Consider the following 20,076-nt stretch of genomic DNA (forward strand, 5'->3'; position numbering starts at 1 on the left):
GGGCACACAGGAGAAGTGCCCATCTGCTTCTCCACCCCTCCCCCTCTCCTTCCTCTCTGTCACTCTCTTCCCCTCCCGCAGCCAAGGCTCCATTGGAGCAAAGTTGGCCCAGGCGCTGAGGATGGCTCTGTGGCCTCTGCCTCAGGCGCTAGAATGGCTCTGGTTGCAACAGAGCAACGCCCCAGAGGGACAGAGCATCACCCCCTGGTGGACGTGCCGGGAAGATCCCAGTTGGGTGCATGCGGGAGTCTGTCTGACTGCCTCCTTGTTTCCAACTTCAGAAAAATACAAAAAAAGAAAAGAAAAGAAAAGGACAGAATTTAATTTTCATGTATTCAAATTTGGTTACATGTGCTCCATAACCCTTTTCTCCAACAATGACCCAGTTCTCTTGTAATGGAGAAGAACAATAGACTGTATGCCTCCTCTTTTTTTATTTTTATTTTAATTTTTATCAAGGATGACTATATGGAGGTCAACGTGAAGAGGGAGGACCAGAAATGACTGCCAGCTCTTGTCTTGTCAGAAGTTAAGGACAATAAGAACTTTGTATAATCAGCTGTGCTAGGTCACTGGGGCATTGGTGCTTCCTAAGGTGAGTGCTTGCATCCAACATGGAGATAAGGGACGGTAACAACTAGGTCAGAGCTGTTCGTGCTCAGACGAGGTGTGCTTTTGGCCACCAGGGCCTGGATCTAGCACTCCAAGACATAAAGATTGTTTTCCTATTTCTCTGATTTTGTCCTAATTTATCTTTTACTCGGTGACTAAGTCGTGGACCAACAGGGGGCAGGGTGCTATGGGGCGGGGGGACAGTGTACAGACAGACCCTCGTCTTGGCGGGCACAGACTGTGGAAGGCCTGTGGGCAATGGCAATGACTCCCCACACTGGGGGAGGAGAAGCTGTTGCCAGTGAAGGTCCAGGGTCCCCCTCTGCTATGGCGGGGTTCACACCTGGTGGGGCAGGCACCATGATATGAAAGCAGGAGTTGATTCGAACCCTTGTGCTAGCACTTGCTAACTCTGATCTTATTCATTTCTTAATGTCCTGAGCCTCAGTTTTCCTCATCTGCAATACTTGTCCTGTAGAGAGAGTTATTAGGAACGCGCTAAGGTGTGCAGTGTTTGCCACAGAGTGGAACTTGTCTATTTCTCTCCTCCCCATCAGGACTTCCCTGGTGAGAACAAAGCCAGGCTCTAAATGTAGAGCATAATATGGGTACTCTTCACTGCCCTGTCCACTCGGTTGCCCAGGAAGAGACTGTGAGTGAATTCTCTGTAGCATTAGCTTAGCCGAATAAGGGCATCTTGTTTATTGTGTTGTGTAACTGAGGAAGCTGGTGGAACTCCTGGGAATCATGGCATGCGTCCAGAGCTGCCACCAGTCCCACTGCCCGGTAGGTTCAGGCTCTGGTCCACTCAGTGGGACTCTCACCATTCTGATGAGGAGCGCGCGCTGGAGACCGCTGACCTGGCGCAATCCCCTTGCAGTTACCTCCCTGCCAATGATGTAAGCCAGGGGTCCCCAAACTATGCCTGGCCCGCGGGCCACATGTGGCCCCCTGAGGCCATTTATCCGGCCCCCGCCGCACTTCTGGAAGGGGCACCTCTTTCATAGGTGGTCAGTGGAGGAGCATAGTTCCCATTGAAATACTGGTCAGTTTGTTGATTTAAATTTACTTGTTTGTTATTTTAAATATTGTATTTGTTCCCGTTTTGTTTTTTTACTTTAAAATAAGATATGTGCAGTGTGCATAGGGATTTGTTCATAGTTTTTTTTGTAGTCCGGCCCTCCAACGGTCTGAAGGACGGTGAACTGGCCCCCTGTGTAAAAAGTTTGGGGACCCCTGATGTAAGCAATGACTGGTGGTATAAAGAAAAGGGGCTGAGGGTGGGACTGAGAACACTGCTGCCCTCGCAGCCCTGAGGCAGCTCTTCCACACGGTACACAGCCAGTGTTCACTGCTTGACATTTCAATTTAGACAGATGATGTCCCCACCTCCCTTTTTTTTTTCTTAATTGGGTATCCTTGAGAAACCACTCTGAGCCTCAGTTTTCTCATCCAGAAGTGGGTAATACTTTCCTCGTAAGGTTGTGATGATAATTAGTTAATACATGTAAAGAGCTAGCAGCACATCGCTGGCCATGGCAAGTGCTCAAGGTGAGCACTTAGGAGGCACTAACGTGATGCTTGCTGAACATATTTCAGGCCCAATTCCTGCTAATAATCCAGGTCTGTTTCCAGAACGCCAGTCTGTTGGTGAGACAGAACTCGCTATTACACGTCCCCTCCTGACCCTGCTGGTCGCGTGAGCTTAACCTGACAATGTTTGAGAGCTGGTTCATTATGATATGATCGGGTTTTCATATTACTTGGTGAGTCATTGAAGTTCCACTTATGTCCATTTATAGAGCTTCAATTTAGACAACATGCTATGTAAAAGTTCTATGCCTGACACTAAGCCAGGCGTTATGGGAGATACAACAGAGAAGCCTATGTCTGTAGGAAACTCTGATCTATAAAGTATAGATTAATATATAGCTCTGTGTGTGTGGGGGGGGAGATAAAGTATAGATTAATAAATAGCTCTGTGTGTGTGTGTGTAAATTAAGTACTAAATCCTAGGTGCTAGGTATTTAGAAGCAGTACAGGTGTTCTCTAGAATTTTAGCCTTCACTGGGTTCATCTAAACCAGGGGTCCCCAAACTTTTTACACAGGGGGCCAGTTCACTGTCCCTCGGACCGTTGGAGGGCCGGACTATAAAAAAAAACTATGAACAAATCCCTATGCACACTGCACATATCTTATTTTAAAGTAAAAAAACAAAACGAGAACAAATACAATATTTAAAATAAAGAACAAGTAAATTTAAATCAACAAACTGACCAGTATTTCAATGGGAACTATGGGTTTGCTTTTGGCTAATGAGATGGTCAATGTGCTCCTCTCAATGACCACCAATGAAAGAGATGCTTCTTCCAGAAGTGCGGCGGGGGCCGGATAAATGGCCTCAGGGGACTGCATGCGGCCCACGGGCCGTAGTTTGGGGACCCCTGATCTAAACTGTTGTATCAGGAAGCAGTAGGGTCCCAACTTTGCATCTTTTATAAGGTATCCTTTGTATCATTCTCTGGAATCTCATTGTACAAGTATTTGTCCAAATTGGCAACAACTGTTTGAGCACCTGGACTAGGGGAGCACTGCTCTGGGTGTAGAGACTGTGCAGCTATAGGTGCTGGTGCCTTGGGGACCGGGGGTTTAAATGACGTCATATATGAGTTACCACAGCACCCGGCCTGAAGCAAGATCTACCTGAAGCATTGCTGATCTTTGTTATTTTAATTTTTCAGTTACAGCTTACTTTCAATGTTATTTTGTATTGTTCCAGGTGTACAGCATAATGGTTAGATTATCATATACTTTATGAAGAGCTAATTTCTGTTTATATTCTTTTGAATAATTTCCTTATGGATAATATTCTTAAGTATAAAAACGTCTACAGTCCTGGGTGAAATCTTTTTACATGTTGGTAGACTGGTCTTGATAGAGACTGAACCACCTTCTAGCACTACCAGCAAAAGCACATCTATTTCCTCTTATGGAGTTGTTTTTCAAAAACTTCTTGCGTGTTGGTTTCTAAGCATACAGTGTCATGTCAAAGGTGGTTTTGTGTTTCTTATCTTTTTTTAATTTTTACAATATCTTTATTTTATTGTTATTTATTGATTTTTGAGAGAGAGAGAGAGAGAGAGAAAGAGAGGCAGACAGAAACATTAATCTGTTTTCTGTATGTGCCCTGACCTAGGATCAAACCTGCAACCCTTGCATATCAAGGCAACACTCTAACCAACCAAGCTATTCCACCAGGGTATTTTGTTTTGTTTTGTTTGTATTTTTCTGAAGTAAGAAGTGGGGGGCGGCAGACAGACTCCTGCATCTGCCCGACCGACCAGGATCCACCTGGCAAGCCCACTAGGGGGCGATGCTCGGCCCCTCTGGGGCATTGCTCCTCTGCAACTGGAGCCATTCTAGCACCTGAGGCGGAGGCCATGGAGCCATCCTCAGCACCTGGGCCAACTTTGCTCCAATGGAGCCTTGGCTGCAGGAGGGGAAGAGAGAGAGAGAGGAGAGGGGGAAGGATGAAGAAGCAGATGGGTGCTTCTCCTGTGTGCCCTGGCTGGAATTGAACCTGGGACATTCATACACTGGGCCGATGCTCTACCACTGAGCCAATCAGTCAGGGCCCCAACCAGAGTAGTTTTGCGTTTCTTTAATTACTATCAAAAACTTCATATGTTCACTAATATGCAAATTTTCTTTTTTTTTAGAAAAAAATAAGAAAAAGAAATCATCTAATTTTTAAAATTTTTATTTAGAAAATTAAATTTAAGAGGGTGACTGTAAGGTATTTTTCCCCGCTGAGGAAGAAGAAAGGGTGTAGCCACAAAGTGTGGAATAGCAAAAGCTTTATTTAGTACAGCGCATCCCACCCGACGATGTTCTCTGGTCCCAGGAACACAGAGGCCAGGGAAGTCGCATGGGATGATCCGTGTGGGAGATATTTAAAGGGTCCTGTTTAGGGTGGTCGAGCTAATATGACGTGGTGAAATCTTACTGGCTGATAGTCGCTTTTTTTCCAAAGGGCTCCTGGGAAGTTTCTTTTGGCACGCATGGATATGGACAGTTCTAGCCAAGTTCCTGGGTCTGGGTTCCTCACGTGACCTTCTTCCCCATTGCCCACCACCCTACAGTGACGGAATCATCTAATTTTTAAAAAGATTTTATTTATTTATTTTAGAGAGTGTGTGAGATCATAGTTGCTTTGCTTTAGTTGTTCATTGATTGCTTTTTGTATATGCCTTGATAGGGCAAGCCCAGGGTTTCAAACAGGCGACCTCAACATTCCAGGTCAATGCTCTATCTACTGTGCCACCACAGGTCAGGCTGTGCAAACTTTTCGTATTCTCTGTTAGTAACTGGTAACTAGATCACCTTTATAAGGCAAAGAGCACGTGCCTGGGGCTGAATCCCAGCTCTGACTTCTACTGGCTGTGGGCAGCTCGCCACACTGATTTTCCTCATCTGTAAATTGAGAAAACTATCAGAGTTTTCTGAAGATTAAGTGAGTTAATATTTATAAAGCAAAATATGTGTTTCTTCAATAACTTCTGAAGTAGTAAGCATCTTATCAGCTATTTCTCATTTATCCATTTTATTACTTTTTTGTAGTTGTTAGGTAACTAAAATTAAATAATTAAAGGTTAGGGATTTTTTTCTCAAAAATTTAAACTTCATGTTAGTTCTTTTTTATGAAGAAATTCTGAAATAATTTTTTAATAAATGTGAAACTTCCTTCAAAGTGTCCTGTGACATACAGTCCAAAGTTCTGTTCCTTCTTGTTATCCCAACCATAATTATTATACTGTTTGGTAATTCCTCACTGATCTTAAATTAATTTTTAAAAATTGGTTTATTGCTGTAGTGATCAGTATCTGGCTTATCAATTTCTGGCTTGATCTTATTGTACAAATGTGTGTGCGTGTGTCTGTGTGTGAGTGTGTTTGTGCACACATGCACCTACTTTTTAAACTTGGCTTAGCTACTCCATGTCCTCTAGAAATTCTTTCCTTATATTTTCAGTTCTAACACCCACATTTGCAGAATATAATTCTTATTTCTTTTGATGCCTTTATCATTCTTTCTCAACTAGTTACTGCAAGGACTTTGGTTTGTTTGTTTTAGAGGGGGACTTTGGTTTGTTTGGGGGGAGTTTCAATAACTTTCAGCAAAAATTTCACTTTTAATCAGTTTTTATTTATTTATTTATTTATTTATTTATTTATTTATTTATTTATTTTTGTATTTTTCTGAAGTTGGAAATGGGGAGGCAGTAGACAGACTCCCGCATGCACCCGACCGAGATCCACCCGGCATGCCCACCAGGGGGTGATGCTCTGCCCATCTGGGGGTCACTCTACCGCATTCAGAGCCATTCTAGCGCCTGAGGCAGAGGCCATGGAGCCATCCTCAGCACCCGGGCCAACTTTGCTCCAATGGAGCCTTGGCTGCGGGAGGGGAAGAGAGAAACAGAGAGGAAGGAGAGGGGCAGGGGTGTAGAAGCAGATGGGTGCTTCTCCTGTGTGCCCTGGCCGGAAATCGAACCCAGGACTCCCGCACGCTAGGCCAACGCTCTACCACTGAGTTAACCGGCCAGGGCCTAATCAGTTTTTAGATCCATATTATGATGTCACACTGCAAGGACTTTGAGTGTTCTGGTGTAATGATGGTTGTCGTTTTTAATTTTATGTATTCTTTTTTTGTTCTTTGGATATTGGGAGATGGCAATATATAATTTTAACAATTTCTAACCATTGGATTTCTTTCTTTTAAGTATCAATACTAAAACTATTTGATTTCTGGGTACTTTCAACCTCTCTTTAAGGACTCATTTTAGAAAGTAATATTAAATATATATTTTACTTTTCCTCTCCATTTCCAGGCCCCTGACATCTTTGGGATCACAGACTAAGAGAGTCCTACTCACTCCCCTCATGCATTCCACTCGCCCCTTCCGCGTCTCCAACCACGACCGCAGCAGCCGGCGGGGTGTGATGGCCGGCAGTCTGCAGGAGCTGCTCAGCAAGGTACCCCAACGCAGGGCCTCCCCACCGGATCTTGGGCACTAAGCCAGTGCAGGGACAGGAATGCCCATGTCTTGGCCTTGAAAAGCCTAAGGGGGACTATTACTAAGTGGTTAAAGGAGAATGGAAGAATGAAAGAAAACATAATTGTATCTTTGTAGCATAAGAGATTTGGACACGGAGACGAAAACTTTAAAAACAGTCATCAGTTGATCATGTAGCTTTATTTATTTGACAAAAGAAGAAGAGTCTAGGGAAGCAGGAGACTTTGGAAATCTGTTTTCTATTATTACAGTCAGGGAAGCGTAGTCCTTAATCTAAGTACCCTAGATCACCAAATAAGGGAGAATCCAATGAAGCTATAACCTAGACACAAACACCCATGGAAGTGAGAAACGAGCACCCAGTGTGCAGGCTCCGAGGTCAGGGAGACGCTCAGATGTGCCACGTAAGACTCAGGCTCTGTGAATATCGTAGGTGCAGTATTATTCTTTTTATTTGTCGAAATAGGTAGGTAATTTTGAAAACTATAAATATTAAATGCAATAATTTATCTGATGTCACTGAAATCTCTGAAGATAGGTTTCTTAACATCTTAACTTCTCCCTTTCCAAGCCAAGACTGAATCATAGACACCAATTAAAATGTATCTTGACCGTTAACATGTTATCAAAATCAGCCAGCTTTTCTGAAACTATAATGTAGTCTATGGCTGTGAATGCTCAGAATAGAATCCCCTGCCTCATTCCGTGTTCCTGACGTGTTGCCAATCTAGACCCTGGATGTCCTACTTATCACCAGTGGGCTGGTCACTCTGGTGCTGGAGGAAGATGGCACCGTGGTGGACACAGAAGAGTTCTTTCAGACCTTAGGAGATAACACACATTTCATGATCTTGGAAAAAGGACAGCAGTGGACACCGGTAAGCAAACCCACTACTTGGACGCTGACTTGCCCACTTTTTAAATGTATCCTTTATATTCACCTAAAAACTGCATCTATTACCCTCAAAGGGATTCTTTTCTTTTCCCCAAAGGGGTTCTTATAAGTATTTCTAGGAAATGGAGCATCTTTGTGAACTTGGGCTGTCTGATTTAAAGCAAATAATTCAGAGGGACGGGCTTTTGTCACTGAGTAGCTACAGATCCTGTTAAAGACCTGTGGTGGCACAGTGGATAAAGCTTCGACCTGGAAATGCTGAGGTAGCCGGTTCGAAACGCTGGGCTTGCCTGGTCAAGGCACATATGGGAGTTGATGCTTCCAGCTCCTCCCCCTTCTCTCTCTCTCTCTCCCTCTCCTCTATAAAACATTGAATAAAAAGTAAAAATAAAAAAGCCTGTAGATATGACCTGACGCCCATTCACGGTCTCTGTCCTTAGAAGGCCAGCAAGCTAACATAACCAGTAAAATTAGGTCGGCGTGCACGTGTAAACACAGTGAGTTAGCAAAGTAAAGAGATAAAATAAAATTTTCTCTTTCTGAGAAAACTATAGATTATATATCTTGGAAAACCCTCTCACTAAAAGTGTAAAGCATCTTTTTATATGCTTAACTGACTTTCAAGAAAGGGGAAGTTCTCAGAGTTCAAATGTTTTATGGAAACCAGAATCCAAAATGGAAAGTGAACGCTGAAGCTGACCCTCCCCCGGAGGCATCCACTGGCCGCAATGACTGAGGTGTTTGGCTTTGATAGATGCTGGGAGGACAGGAAACAAAGTCTTGGGGTAACAGAAAGTGGGGGTTGGATTAGAGATGTCCACATAAAGCAGAGAATATTAAAGGTCCCTCTTGAGGCCTGACCTGTGGTGGCGCAGTGGGATAAAGCGTCGACCTGGAACGCTGAGGTTGCTGGTTCGAAACCCTGCACTTGCCCGGTCAAAGCGCATATGGGAGTTGATGCTTCCTGCTCCTCCCCCTTCTCTCTCTCACTCTCTCTCCTCTCTAAAGCGAATAAATTTTTTTTTAAAAAAAGGTCCCTCTTGAGAGTCTGTGAGACAGCTGCCATCATGAGGTTAGAGGACTGTTGATTCTAAAATCATGAAAACCCAAAGTTTACTTTACAGAGACCCAGGGAAGAAGCATCAGGAGGAGAAGTTTACTCATTAAACTCTCTTTACTCAAAGAACCGCTCTCTCCGGCCACAGTGAAGCAGGGTTGAGGTGCCCCACAGAGCTGGCAGGATCCTGCAGAGAGGCGTAGAATGAACATGGACCTAAGCCTCCAGGAACTTTTGGTCCTAAAATCCCCCAAAAATGTGAGTTTACAATAAAACACAAAACATAAGGACTCAGGAACTAAATGTGATAGTAAGTAGAAATAACAAAGTCAGGTCTACGAAGACCTCAGATGTCAGATCATCAGATACAGAGTGTAAAGTAAGTATATTTAAAATGTTCAAAGAGATATAAAGTAAACTAAAGTAATAAGGTACAAAGAAAATTTTAAAAACTAGGTAGATTTGCCCTGGCCAGTGGCTCAGTGGATAGAGCGTCAGCTCGGCATTTGAACATCCCAGGTTCAATTCCCATTCAGTGCACACAGGAAAAGTGACCATCTGCTTCTGTATCCCTCCCTCTCCCCCTTCTCTTCCTCTTCCCGGCCTGCGGCTGGTGACTTGATTGGTTCAAGCATCAGCCTGGATACTGAGGGTAGCTCAGCTGGTGACTTGATTGGTTCAAGCATCAGCCTGGATACTGAGGGTAGCTCAGTTGGTCTGAGTGGGACAACCTCAGGTGCTAAAAATAGCTTGGTACTCAAGCATCCACCCTAGATGGGGATGCTGGGTGGATCCCAGCCAGGGCTCATGTAGGAGTCTGTCTCACTACCTCCCCTCCTCTCACTTAAAAAAACAAAAACAAAAACAAAACTAGATAGATTTAGAAAAATAAATAGAATTTCTAGAAATTAAAAACCTAGTAATTGCCTGACCTGTGATGGTGCAGTGGATAAAGCATTGACTTGGAATGCTGAGGTCACCAGTTCAAAACACCAAGGTTGCCCAATCAAGGCACATATGAGAAGCAGCTACAAGTTGATGCTTCCCTCTCCTCCCTCCCCTTTCTCTCTCTCTCTCTCTCTCTCTCTCTCTCTCATCTCTCTAAAAACCAATAAATAAAATCTTTAAAATATATATTTAGCAATTAAAGTAAGTGATACAGACAGGACTTCAGATAATAATAATAATAAAAGACTTGGAAGATATGTCTAGTGAGGGTGCCCATAATGTAACACAAAAAGAGAGGTGGGAAACAGGAGGGGAGTTAGAGACACGACTGAGAAGATCTAATATATTGTCTTTCCCCATGTATAAGACACACTTTTATCAAAACATTTGGGGTCTAAAAACTGGATGTGCCGTATACAGTGGTTGTAGTTTTTTTATTTGCATTTCTCACCTTTCCACATGGATGAAGAGTTAAATAAATTTTATGATGAATAAAACTTGAGCCTGACCAGGCAGGGGTGCAGTGGATAGAGTGTCAGACTGGGACACAGAGGACCCAGGTTCAAATCCCCGAGGCCAGCAGCTTGAGGGCAGGCTCATCCAGCTTGAGCCCAAAGTCACTGGCTTGAGCAAGGGGTCACTCGGTCTGCTGTAGCCCCCCAGTCAGGGCACATATGAGAAAGAACCAATGAACAATTAAAGTGCCACAATGAAGAATTAATGCTTCTCATCTCTCTCCTTTCCTGTGTGTCCCTCCCTCTCTCAGTCTCTCTTTGTCTCTGTCACACACAAAAAAAAGTTATTGAGTTCAATAACTTTATATAATACTTTTTTATTAAATTTTGGGCCCCAAAATCAAGGTGTGTCTTATACATGGGAGCATTTTTTCATGAGCAGATGCGGTATGTTTATTTAACCTCCTCAAGGTATTATTTTTTTAAAGAAAACATAACACACGACCCATTTTTTTAAATGATAAATTCAACTTCATTAAGAATTTTGGGCCCTGGCTCAGCAAATAGAGCATCATCCCAGGACACCACGGTCCCTGGTTCGATCCTCCATCAGGCCAACCAATGAGTGCACAACTAAATGGAGCAACCAAGTGGAACGATGAGTTGACGCTTCTCTCTCTCTCTCTCTCTTTCTCCCCTCTCCCCCTCCTTTCCACTTTCCCTCCCTTTCTTTCCCCCTTCCTCTCTCTCTCAAATCCATAGAAAAAAATTGTAAAAACAATTCTTTTCACCTGACTGGGCGGTGGCGCAGTGGATAGAGCGTCAGACTGGGATGCAGAAGACCCAGGTTCGAGACCCTGAGGTAGCCAGCTTGAGCGCGGACTCAACTGGTTTGAGCAAAAGCTCACCAGCTTAAGCCCAAGGTCGCTGGCTCAAGCAAGGGGTTACTCGGTCTGCTGAAGGCCCACAGTCAAAGCACGTATGAGAAAGCAATCAATGAACAATTAAAATGTTGCAACGCGCAACGGAAAAACTAATGATTGATGCTTCTCATCTCTCCGTTCCTGTCTGTCTGTCCCTGTCTATCCCTCTCTCTGACTCTCTCTCTGTCTCTGTAAAAAAAAAAAAAAAAATCTTTTTATCAAAAGGTACTCTAAAAGAAGTAAAACAATAAGCCACAGTGAGGAGAAAGTGTTTCCAAGATAACCAAAGAATTAGGATTCTGCTAATTTAAAGGGCTCACACAAATCAGTAGTGGAAACAACAGACAATTCAATCAAGAAATGGGCACACAACAGAGACAGGCATCTGCAGAATGGACAATGAAACACAGGAAGAGTGCTCAATCTCATTTGTGTCTAGGAAAACACAGGTTAAGGCCATAGTAAAATACTCTGTTACACCATTATTAGATTTGGAGTCGTTAGGCTTTGAAACTTTTCCCTCTTTTATTTTATTTTTTTCAGATAGATAGATAGATAGATAGAGAGAGAGAGAGAGAGAGAGAGAGAGAGAGAGATGGATTTGTTGTTCTACTTAGGTATGCATTCATTGGTTGATTCTGGTATGTGTCCCGACTGGGGATTGAACACGCAACCTTGGCATAGTGGGACAACAGTCTAACCAGCTGAGCTACCCACCCAGCCAAGGCCTCAAACTCTTTGATCTCCCTTTCCACTATAAAAAACTTATGAGGACCTAAATATCTTTGGTTCTGTAGATTAAATCAATAGAACCTATAGGTAGTCATTTATCAAGGGTTCTCAACTGAGGATTATTTTGTACCTTGGGGAACATTTGGCAATGTCTGAAAACTTTTTTGGGTTTTTGTTTTGTTTTGGTTTTTGTTTTGTATTTTCCGAAGTTGGAAACAGGGAGGCAGTCAGACAGACTCCCGCATGCACCCGACCGGGATCCACCCGGCATGCCCACCAGGGGGCGATGCTCTGCTCATCTGGCGTGTTGCTCTGTTGCAACCAGAGCCATTCTAGCACCTGAGGCAGAGGCCATTGAACCATCCCCAGCACCTGGGCCAACTTTGCTCTGATGGAGCCTTGGCTGCAGGAGGGGAAGAGAGAGACAGAGAGGAAGGAGAGGAGGAGGGGTGGAGAAGCAGATGGGCACTTCTACTGTGTGCCCTGGCCAGGAATCGAACCCGGGACTCCTACACGCCAGGCCGACGCTCTACCACTGAGCCAACCGGCCAGGGCCCTTTTTGGTTTTAATGACTGGGGCAAGAGTATACTACTAGCATCTAGTGGGTAAAAAACAGAGATGCTGCTAAATATTTTGCAATGAACGTGACCAACCCCCACAATGAAGCATTATCTGGCACCAAATATCACAGTACCAAGGCTTAGAAACTGTAATCTATACATGTAGATAGTTCTCATATTCAAAATTAAAATTAAGAAAATTTTCAAAATGTACTACTTCATTTAAAAAATCACCTAATTAATACAAGTTAATGGGAATTATACTTTTATGAAAAATAACTATTTTTCAAAACAAAAATACTGAGTGAGGAATAAAATTATTTTACATTTTTGCAAATCTCTTTAATGCCTTCCCTAATAAAAGACAGCTAAATTATCATATCTGTCTCTGTTTTCAATCTGTTATAATGTATTATTCTGATGGAAGTATGTGAAGAAAATATGAGCTCACAGATACAGGTATTGGTAAGGAGGAGTATTTTAATGGCTTTTCTGATGATTGAGGATAGTCTTCTTTGATACTGCACCAAAGCTCGAGTGGCGGTTTCATAAAGGCTGCTCACGGCAGAATCTGAAGGCACACCCATGAAACGTGCCTGTCGGTTACATTGGAGGGCATTGGTCTGAGTTGCCCTAGTGGATCTTTTTGGCAGGGATGGTTGTTAACATCATGCATTAGTCATTTAGAAAATATTGATTCACTGAGTTATGCAGTTTTTCCAAATAAACAGCAGTGAATGCCACTACTTGTGAGAGAATGAGAACAAAAAGGCAAATTGCATCTTGATGTTTATTATAAAAAGAATTTTGACCTCTCAGTCCCCTAAAAGGGTCTCAGGATCCCCCCAGACTGTCTCCAAATTACTCTTTAAGAACCTCTGCATTCGCCTGATCAGGCGGTGGTTCAGTGGATAGAGCGATAGAGCGTTGGACTGGAATGCATAATGACCCAGGTTCGAGACCCTGAGGTTTGCCAACTTGAGCACGGGCTCATCTGGTTTGAGTAAAAGCTCACTAGCGGCCCTGGCCAGTTGGCTCAGCGGTAGAGTGTCGGCCTGGCATGCGGGGGACCCGGGTTCGATTCCCGGCCAGGGCACATAGGAGAAGCGCCCATTTGCTTCTCCATCCCCCCCTTCCTTCCTCTCTGTCTCTCTCTTCCCCTCCCGCAGCCAAGGCTCCATTGGAGCAAAGATGGCCTGGGCGCTGGGGATGGCTCCTTGGCCTCTGCCCCAGGCAGAGCATCGCCCCCTGGTGGGCAGAGCTTCGCCCCTGGTGGGCGTGCCGGGTGGATCCCGGTCGGGCGCATGCGGGAGGGAGTCTGTCTGACTGTCTCTCCCCGTTTCCAGCTTCAGAAAAATACAAAGAAAAAAAAAAGGAAAAAAAAAATCTCACTAGCTTGGACCCAAGGTCGCTGGCTCGAGCAAGGGGTTACTTGGTCTGCTGAAGGCCCGCGGTCAAGGCACATATGAGAAAGCAATCAATGAACAACTAAAGTGCCACAATGAAAAAACTGATGATTGATTCTTCTCATCTTTCCGTTCCTGTCTGTCCTGTCTATCCCTCTCCTGACTCTCTCTGTCTCTGTAAAAAATAAATAAATAAATAAAAATTTTAAAAGAGTCACGATTTAAAAAAAAAGAACCTCTGCATTTAACCATTTATAGATAATTTAAAAATATGTAAAATTAGCTATATACTATTTAAGATACATGTGTGCTAAAAATTTTAAAAAGTAAGAGAATGATGCACCACTTAGATGTTTTTTTCTTGGAAAGTGAAGGAATACAATTGAGAGAGACACATAGGTTGATAATGTTTTGTTTTATATAGAGTCATCTTATTATTCCTTATTTTTACGTATATTGTATATCTATTCCTATACATGTCAAATACTTCATAATTTTTCTGAGTGAAAGAAATAAAACTATAGGCAAATTATAAAATGCATGCAATTTAAGATAAAGTATCTTTAAAAGAGCTGATTATGCCATTATGTTGGTAGATCATGGGGCTAATGAAATAAATCTTTTAAAAGACCAGCTTGAACTGTACTGCTTCTTGTTTGAGGAAGGTGTTATAGGCAGAATAATGGCCCCAAAGATGTCCTGATCCTAATCCTGGAATCTGTGAATGTGTTACTTTATATGATAGAAGGGATTTGGCAGAGGTGGTAAATTAAGGCTCTTGAGATGGGGAGATGATCCTGGATTCCCAGTGGGCCGGGTAATCACAGGGTCCTTCTGAGAGGGACTCAGGAGGGTCAGAGTGAGGCCCAGAAGCAGAGAGAGAAAGAGAAAGGAGTATTGTGAGGAAGGGCCACAAGCCAAAGCATGCGGACAGCTCTGAAAGCTGGAAGAGGCAAGGAAACCCACGTGTCCCTGCAGCTCCACAAGGAGCAAGCCATGCCAGCACATTTTGGACTTCCGGCCTCCAGAGCTGTAAGAGCATGAATCTATATTGTTTAAGCCACTAAGTTTGTGGTAAGTTGTTACAGCAGCAATAAGAAACTACAGGCAGTCCCTGGGTTCCAAATAAGTTTCTCTTAGGTTTGTTCTTTAGTGGAATTTATATGTTAAGCGGAACAGGTACATTTACCTATTAAATGCACCTTAGGCAGATGTTTATCTTAACATAGTACAGCTAGTGCTCGACATGCAACCACGATTGGTTCCAACAGACCGGTCGTGACACGATTTGGTCGTAAGTTGAGTAGGCTATTTGTACAGTACTGTGAAATGATGTTATAAAAATCTTTAAGTCAGCCTGACCAGGCGGTGGCACAGTGGATAGAGCGTCGGACTGGGATGCCGAGGACCCAGGTTTGAGTCGCCAGCTTGAGCGCAGGCTCATCTGGTTTGAGCAAAAGCTCACCAGCTTGGACCCAAGGTCACTGGCTCCAGCAAGGGGTTACTCGGTCTGCTGAAGGCTGCAGTCAAGACACATATGAGAAAGCAATCAATGAACAATTAAGGTGTTGCAATGCGCAACGAAAAATTAATGATTGATGCTTCTCATCTCTCCGTTCTTGTCTGTCTGTTTCTATCTATCCCTCTTTCTCTTCTCATCTCTCCGTTCCTGTCTGTCTGTTTCTATCTATCCCTCTTTCTGACTCTCTCTCTGTCTCTGTAAAAAAATAAATAAATCTTTAAGTCATATTTTATCATAATTTTCTTTCATTATTGTTATATATCATAATTTTCTTTGTTCATTTTATGCCATTTGTATCATCTCTACACCATTTTGTTTCTTATTTTTACATTCATCAGGTTTAAGTAAAACACTGCATTACCAGTACAACTGGTTTAATATTTGCAAAACATACAAAATTACAAAATACAGGTGCATACAAAAATACAAAATACAGGTGTAAAAAATACCTTAGGAAACATTTTCCCAATTGCAAAGCATATCAAAATATATAAACATGTACGAAACATTTATTGGCTGGTGCATGGCTGCGGATCGTTGATGTCATCATCTGAGGCAGCAGTTGGGGTTACCGGAGTTGGTTTTTTCATAAACATGTGCGATCACATTCACTTTCTTTCCTCCTTTGTACTTGTTCATTGATTGCTTTCTCATATGTGCCTTGACCAGGGGGTTAAGCAGAGCAAGTGGCCCCTTGCTTAAGCCAGTGACCTTGGGCTCAAACCAGCGACCATGGGGTCATGTCTATGATCCCACGCTCAAGCCAGCGCCCCTGCACTCAAGCTGGTGAACCCATGCTCAAGTCGAATGAGCCCGCGCTCATTTTCGTGTTGAGATCAATGGCCTTCTTTCCTTGTTGGCAGGCTGAGGTGTAGACAAAGACAATTTCCTCTTGGTAGACATCTTGGGAGGGGTTTGATGGAAAATATCTAAGACACAAAACACAAATTGCTGTACCGAGTCTGGGATAACAGTTGAAATGGTGCACGCAGAGATGGTAGTGCTGCTGGAAGCTGGTCCGCACTGTCGTTCGCCCCGCTGGGCAACACTTGCGCTGCCAGACGCGGAGCAGTCATGACTAGCGATCGTGGTCGTAAAGTTGAATGATCATAAGTTGCATGGGTCGTAAGTCGATCAATATCTGTATTTATTTTTACCTTTCTGTGCTTATACATACTTAAACATTTTCAAATACAACCCTAAACAATCTTGGGTGATGCAGAAGATGATGGACTTTCTGGAGAGGATGGGACTGGTGTTAGAGAGTCAGGGTCTGATTCTCTGCTGGAGTCAGTTTCTTGAAGTAGCATCAGGGAGTTTTTTACAGAGCTTTCCTTTTTCTCATCATAAATGGCCCTGTAGCATCTCAGGCCTCCGGTAACTGTATGACAAACTTTGGTGAACCTCTGTGTATGAGGACCTTGCTCCTCTAATTTTACCATTCCTGCTTCAATAAAATAAAAAAACATCAGCCAACTCTTTTGTAGAAAACTTTTTCTGTTCTGGAGTGTCTAGGTCCCTGTTTTCTTCCCTAATTACTATCATCTGCTGCTCTACTTTTAAAGGTCTTCATTGGTTAGTTCTTTGCCATGGGAGTCAAGTAACTCTATGATTTCATTTTCACTGTTGTCCAACTGCAGTTGATTACCAATGACCCTTATGGTGCCCCGTTCATAGGTACGAGTTGTACGTAAGTTGGATATTTGTAACTCAGAGACTTACTTTAATCCAGATGAGAAGGCTATTTTCTGTTTGTTCATTTGTTTTATGTACAATGGATACACCTATCATCTTGTTATTCTTTATTTCTACATATATTGTATGTGCACTCCTATACATGTCAAATACTTCATAATTTTTCTAAGTGAAAGAGGAAAACTACAGACCAAATAGAAAAAGATGCAATTTAAAATAAAGTAGCCTGACTGGTGTTGGCACAGTGGACAAAATGTCAACCCGGGACACTGAAGTCCCTCGTTTGAAACCCTGAAGTCTCTAGCTTGAGCACGGGATTACTGGCTTGAGCGCAGGGTCACTGGCTTGTGCATGGGTTCATTGACATGATCCCAAGGTCACTGACTTGAGCTCAGAGATCACTGGCTTGAAGCCCAAGGTCTCAGGCTTGAGCCCAAGGTCACTCAGCTTGAGATCCCCTTACCCCCAGTCAAGGCACTTATAAAAAGTAATCAATGAATAACTAAAGTGAAGCAGCTACAAGTTGATGCTTCTCACTCTCTTCTCCCTCTCTCTATCTTTCTGCCTCTCTCTCTCTCTCTCTAAAAACAAACAAACAAACAAATAAATAAATAAATAAAGTATCTTTAGAGCAGCTGATCATGCCAGGAAATTGGAAGATCATGGGATCACTAAGTTACTAGAGGGAATTGGTTTACATGTGACATGCAGAAGCCCCCAGAGTGGGTGGGTGCTAGGATGCCAAGCTAAGGTAAAGGGTGGTAATGGGGTGTATTGGATACAAATAAGTTTGCAATATGATGGTTCAAGGAGATGCATAAAGCCACCTTAGTCTAGTAGTGGCCTGGGTAACATATCAGTTTGGGTTGGAGTCTTCTTTCCTTTTATTTATTTATTTATTTATTTACTTATTTACTTATTTTCTACAGAGACAGAGAAAGAGTCAGAGAGAGGGATAGACAGGGACAGACAGACAGGAATGGAGAGATGAGAAGCATCAATCATTGGTTTTTCGTTGCACGTTGCAACACCTTAGTTGTTCATTGATTGCCTTCTCATATGTGCCTTGACCATGGGCCTTCAGCAGACCGAATAACCCCTTGCTCGAGCTAGTGACCTTGGGCTTAAGCTGGTGAGCATTTTTGCTCAAACCAGATGAGCCCTCCCTCAAGCTGGCGACCTCGGGGTCTCGAACCTGGGTCTTCCGCATCCCAATTCGACACTCTATCCACTGCGCCACAGCCCGGTCAGGCTCTCCTTTTTTATTTTTAAATAAGAAGAGGGGAAACAGAGAGACAGACTCCCAAATATGCCATCAGAATCCACCCAGCAACCCCATCTGGGGCTGATGCTAGTCTAGAATCAGATCAGCTATCCTCAGTGCCTGAGGCTGACACTCAGATCAACGGAGCCACTGGCTACAGGAGGAAAAGAGTTGGAAAGGGGGGAGTGGGAGGGGAAGAGGGAGAGGGAGAGAAGGAGAAGCAGATGGTTACTTCTCATGTGTGCCCTGACCAGGGATTGAACCAGATGTCTGCACATCAGTCCAACGCTCTATCCACTGAGCCACCAGCCAGAGCCGGAGTCTTCTCTTGACTTCTACTTTTCAACCATCTTCTTTCAAGGAGGAAATTTGCACCTCGCAGATTATTATAGACCCTACCCCACTTGGAAGTGTTTTTACCAATGAAACCAAATTTTATTTGACTTGAACAAGAACATCCAGCCCAGAAATAGCCACCAGGGGTCTCCCTTCTTCAGTCTAAATATCTTAAGCCTGTGAGGAAGTATATAGTTTCTTATAGCACTTTCAGGAAAAGGGAAGACAGTCATTTCCTTCTTCCTGAGTCAGCAGACAGAGCACATGCCCAGTTTGAGGTCACAAGTAGATTAGCTTTGTGAGCATATCTTGATTTTGATTAAGACCAAGACTCAAGACATTTAGGGAAAGAAAGATAAAAAAAACTTTCACACAGCAGAACGGAACATGAGGCAAATAAAAAGAGCTGTGGCCGGATTACAGATTTTTTCATGTTTCCTAAATGATGGAGAGTTTGCAGCCCCTAAAGTCAAGAGGCTGTGGGACCTCTTGTCCGTAAACATCGGACGGCAGCCAGACTCTCTCGTGTGTGTTCTACGTGAGAAGAAAGCAGCACGGCTCCGGCAAGGGGCTGAGTGCTTGAACAAGACTCTGGTTTAGCCTGGCCGGTTGGCTCAGCGGTAGAGCATCTGCCTAGCGTGCAGAGGACCCGGGTTCGATTCCCAGCCAGGGCACACAGGAGAAGTGCCCATTTGCTTCTCCACCCCTCCGCCGCGCCTTCCTCTCTGTCTCTCTCTTCCCCTCCCGCAGCCAAGGCTCCATTGGAGCAAAGATGGCCCGGGCGCTGGGGATGGCTCTGTGGCCTCTGCCTCAGGCGCTAGAGTGGCTCTGGTCGCAACATGGCGACGCCCAGGATGGGCAGAGCATCGCCCCCTGGTGGGCAGAGCGTCGCCCCTGGTGGGCGTGCCGGGTGGATCCCGGTCGGGCGCATGCAGGAGTCTGTCTGACTGTCTCTCCCTGTTTCCAGTTTCAGAAAAATGCAAAAAAAAAAAAAAAAAAAAAAAAAAAGACTCTGGTTTAACTCCCAGTGTGGTAGATTACTGTCGCGAATTTGACATTCAGGGCCTCAACTACTCCCAACCAAGAGCATCATAAGACTTCACAACTCTATGGATTGTATACATTTAAACCCTAAACACTGCGAGACCCATGTTAGAGCAAACCCATTGCGAGAGTAGCCCTGAGTCTGCCATTTGCACCCTGGGACATCTCTGTCCTCTTGTTTTTGCAAAGCTCTTGGTGGGGTAGATGATATCTCAGTGCTGTTTGTAAACACTTTTTCCACCCAGCCCGGGACGAGAAGGGTCTAGGATGCTTCAGGCAGACGGAGTAGACGCTGCAGCCAGGCAGCTTTCGGCGTTCCCAGGAAGTCTCTCTTGTCCAGGGCAGTTACTAGAAAATAGGGAATGCCCTAGGAAAGTTCTTACACAGCCCCTCACAGTAGCCATGTGATTCTGAAGCTTCCTGCCCAGAAAGCTCTTACAAAACGGAAATAATGCTGCTTGCTTCTCTTTAAGCAGACTGTGTCATAGTCATAAGGCCATCCATACAGAAGCAAATTAAGGTCGGTTAAGGCCCTAGGCGCAGAAGAAA

The 20,076-nt window shown here is 43.8% G+C and overlaps 1 protein-coding gene across 2 annotated transcripts in view; it reads left to right on the top strand.

The window, feature by feature from the left end:
• CIDEA (cell death inducing DFFA like effector a) overlaps positions 1–20,076 on the top strand; it is a 28,804-nt gene that overhangs the window by 4,054 nt on the left and 4,674 nt on the right. For both annotated transcript variants that reach the window (XM_066247313.1, XM_066247314.1), the window contains exons 2-3: positions 6,504–6,648; positions 7,421–7,567. In XM_066247313.1, coding sequence (XP_066103410.1) covers positions 6,504–6,648; positions 7,421–7,567 — 292 coding nt within the window. The remainder of the gene's footprint in view (positions 1–6,503; positions 6,649–7,420; positions 7,568–20,076) is intronic.

Source organism: Saccopteryx bilineata, chromosome 11 (genome assembly GCF_036850765.1).
Source record: "Saccopteryx bilineata isolate mSacBil1 chromosome 11, mSacBil1_pri_phased_curated, whole genome shotgun sequence".
In the NCBI taxonomy this organism is placed as follows: Eukaryota; Metazoa; Chordata; class Mammalia; order Chiroptera; family Emballonuridae; genus Saccopteryx; species Saccopteryx bilineata.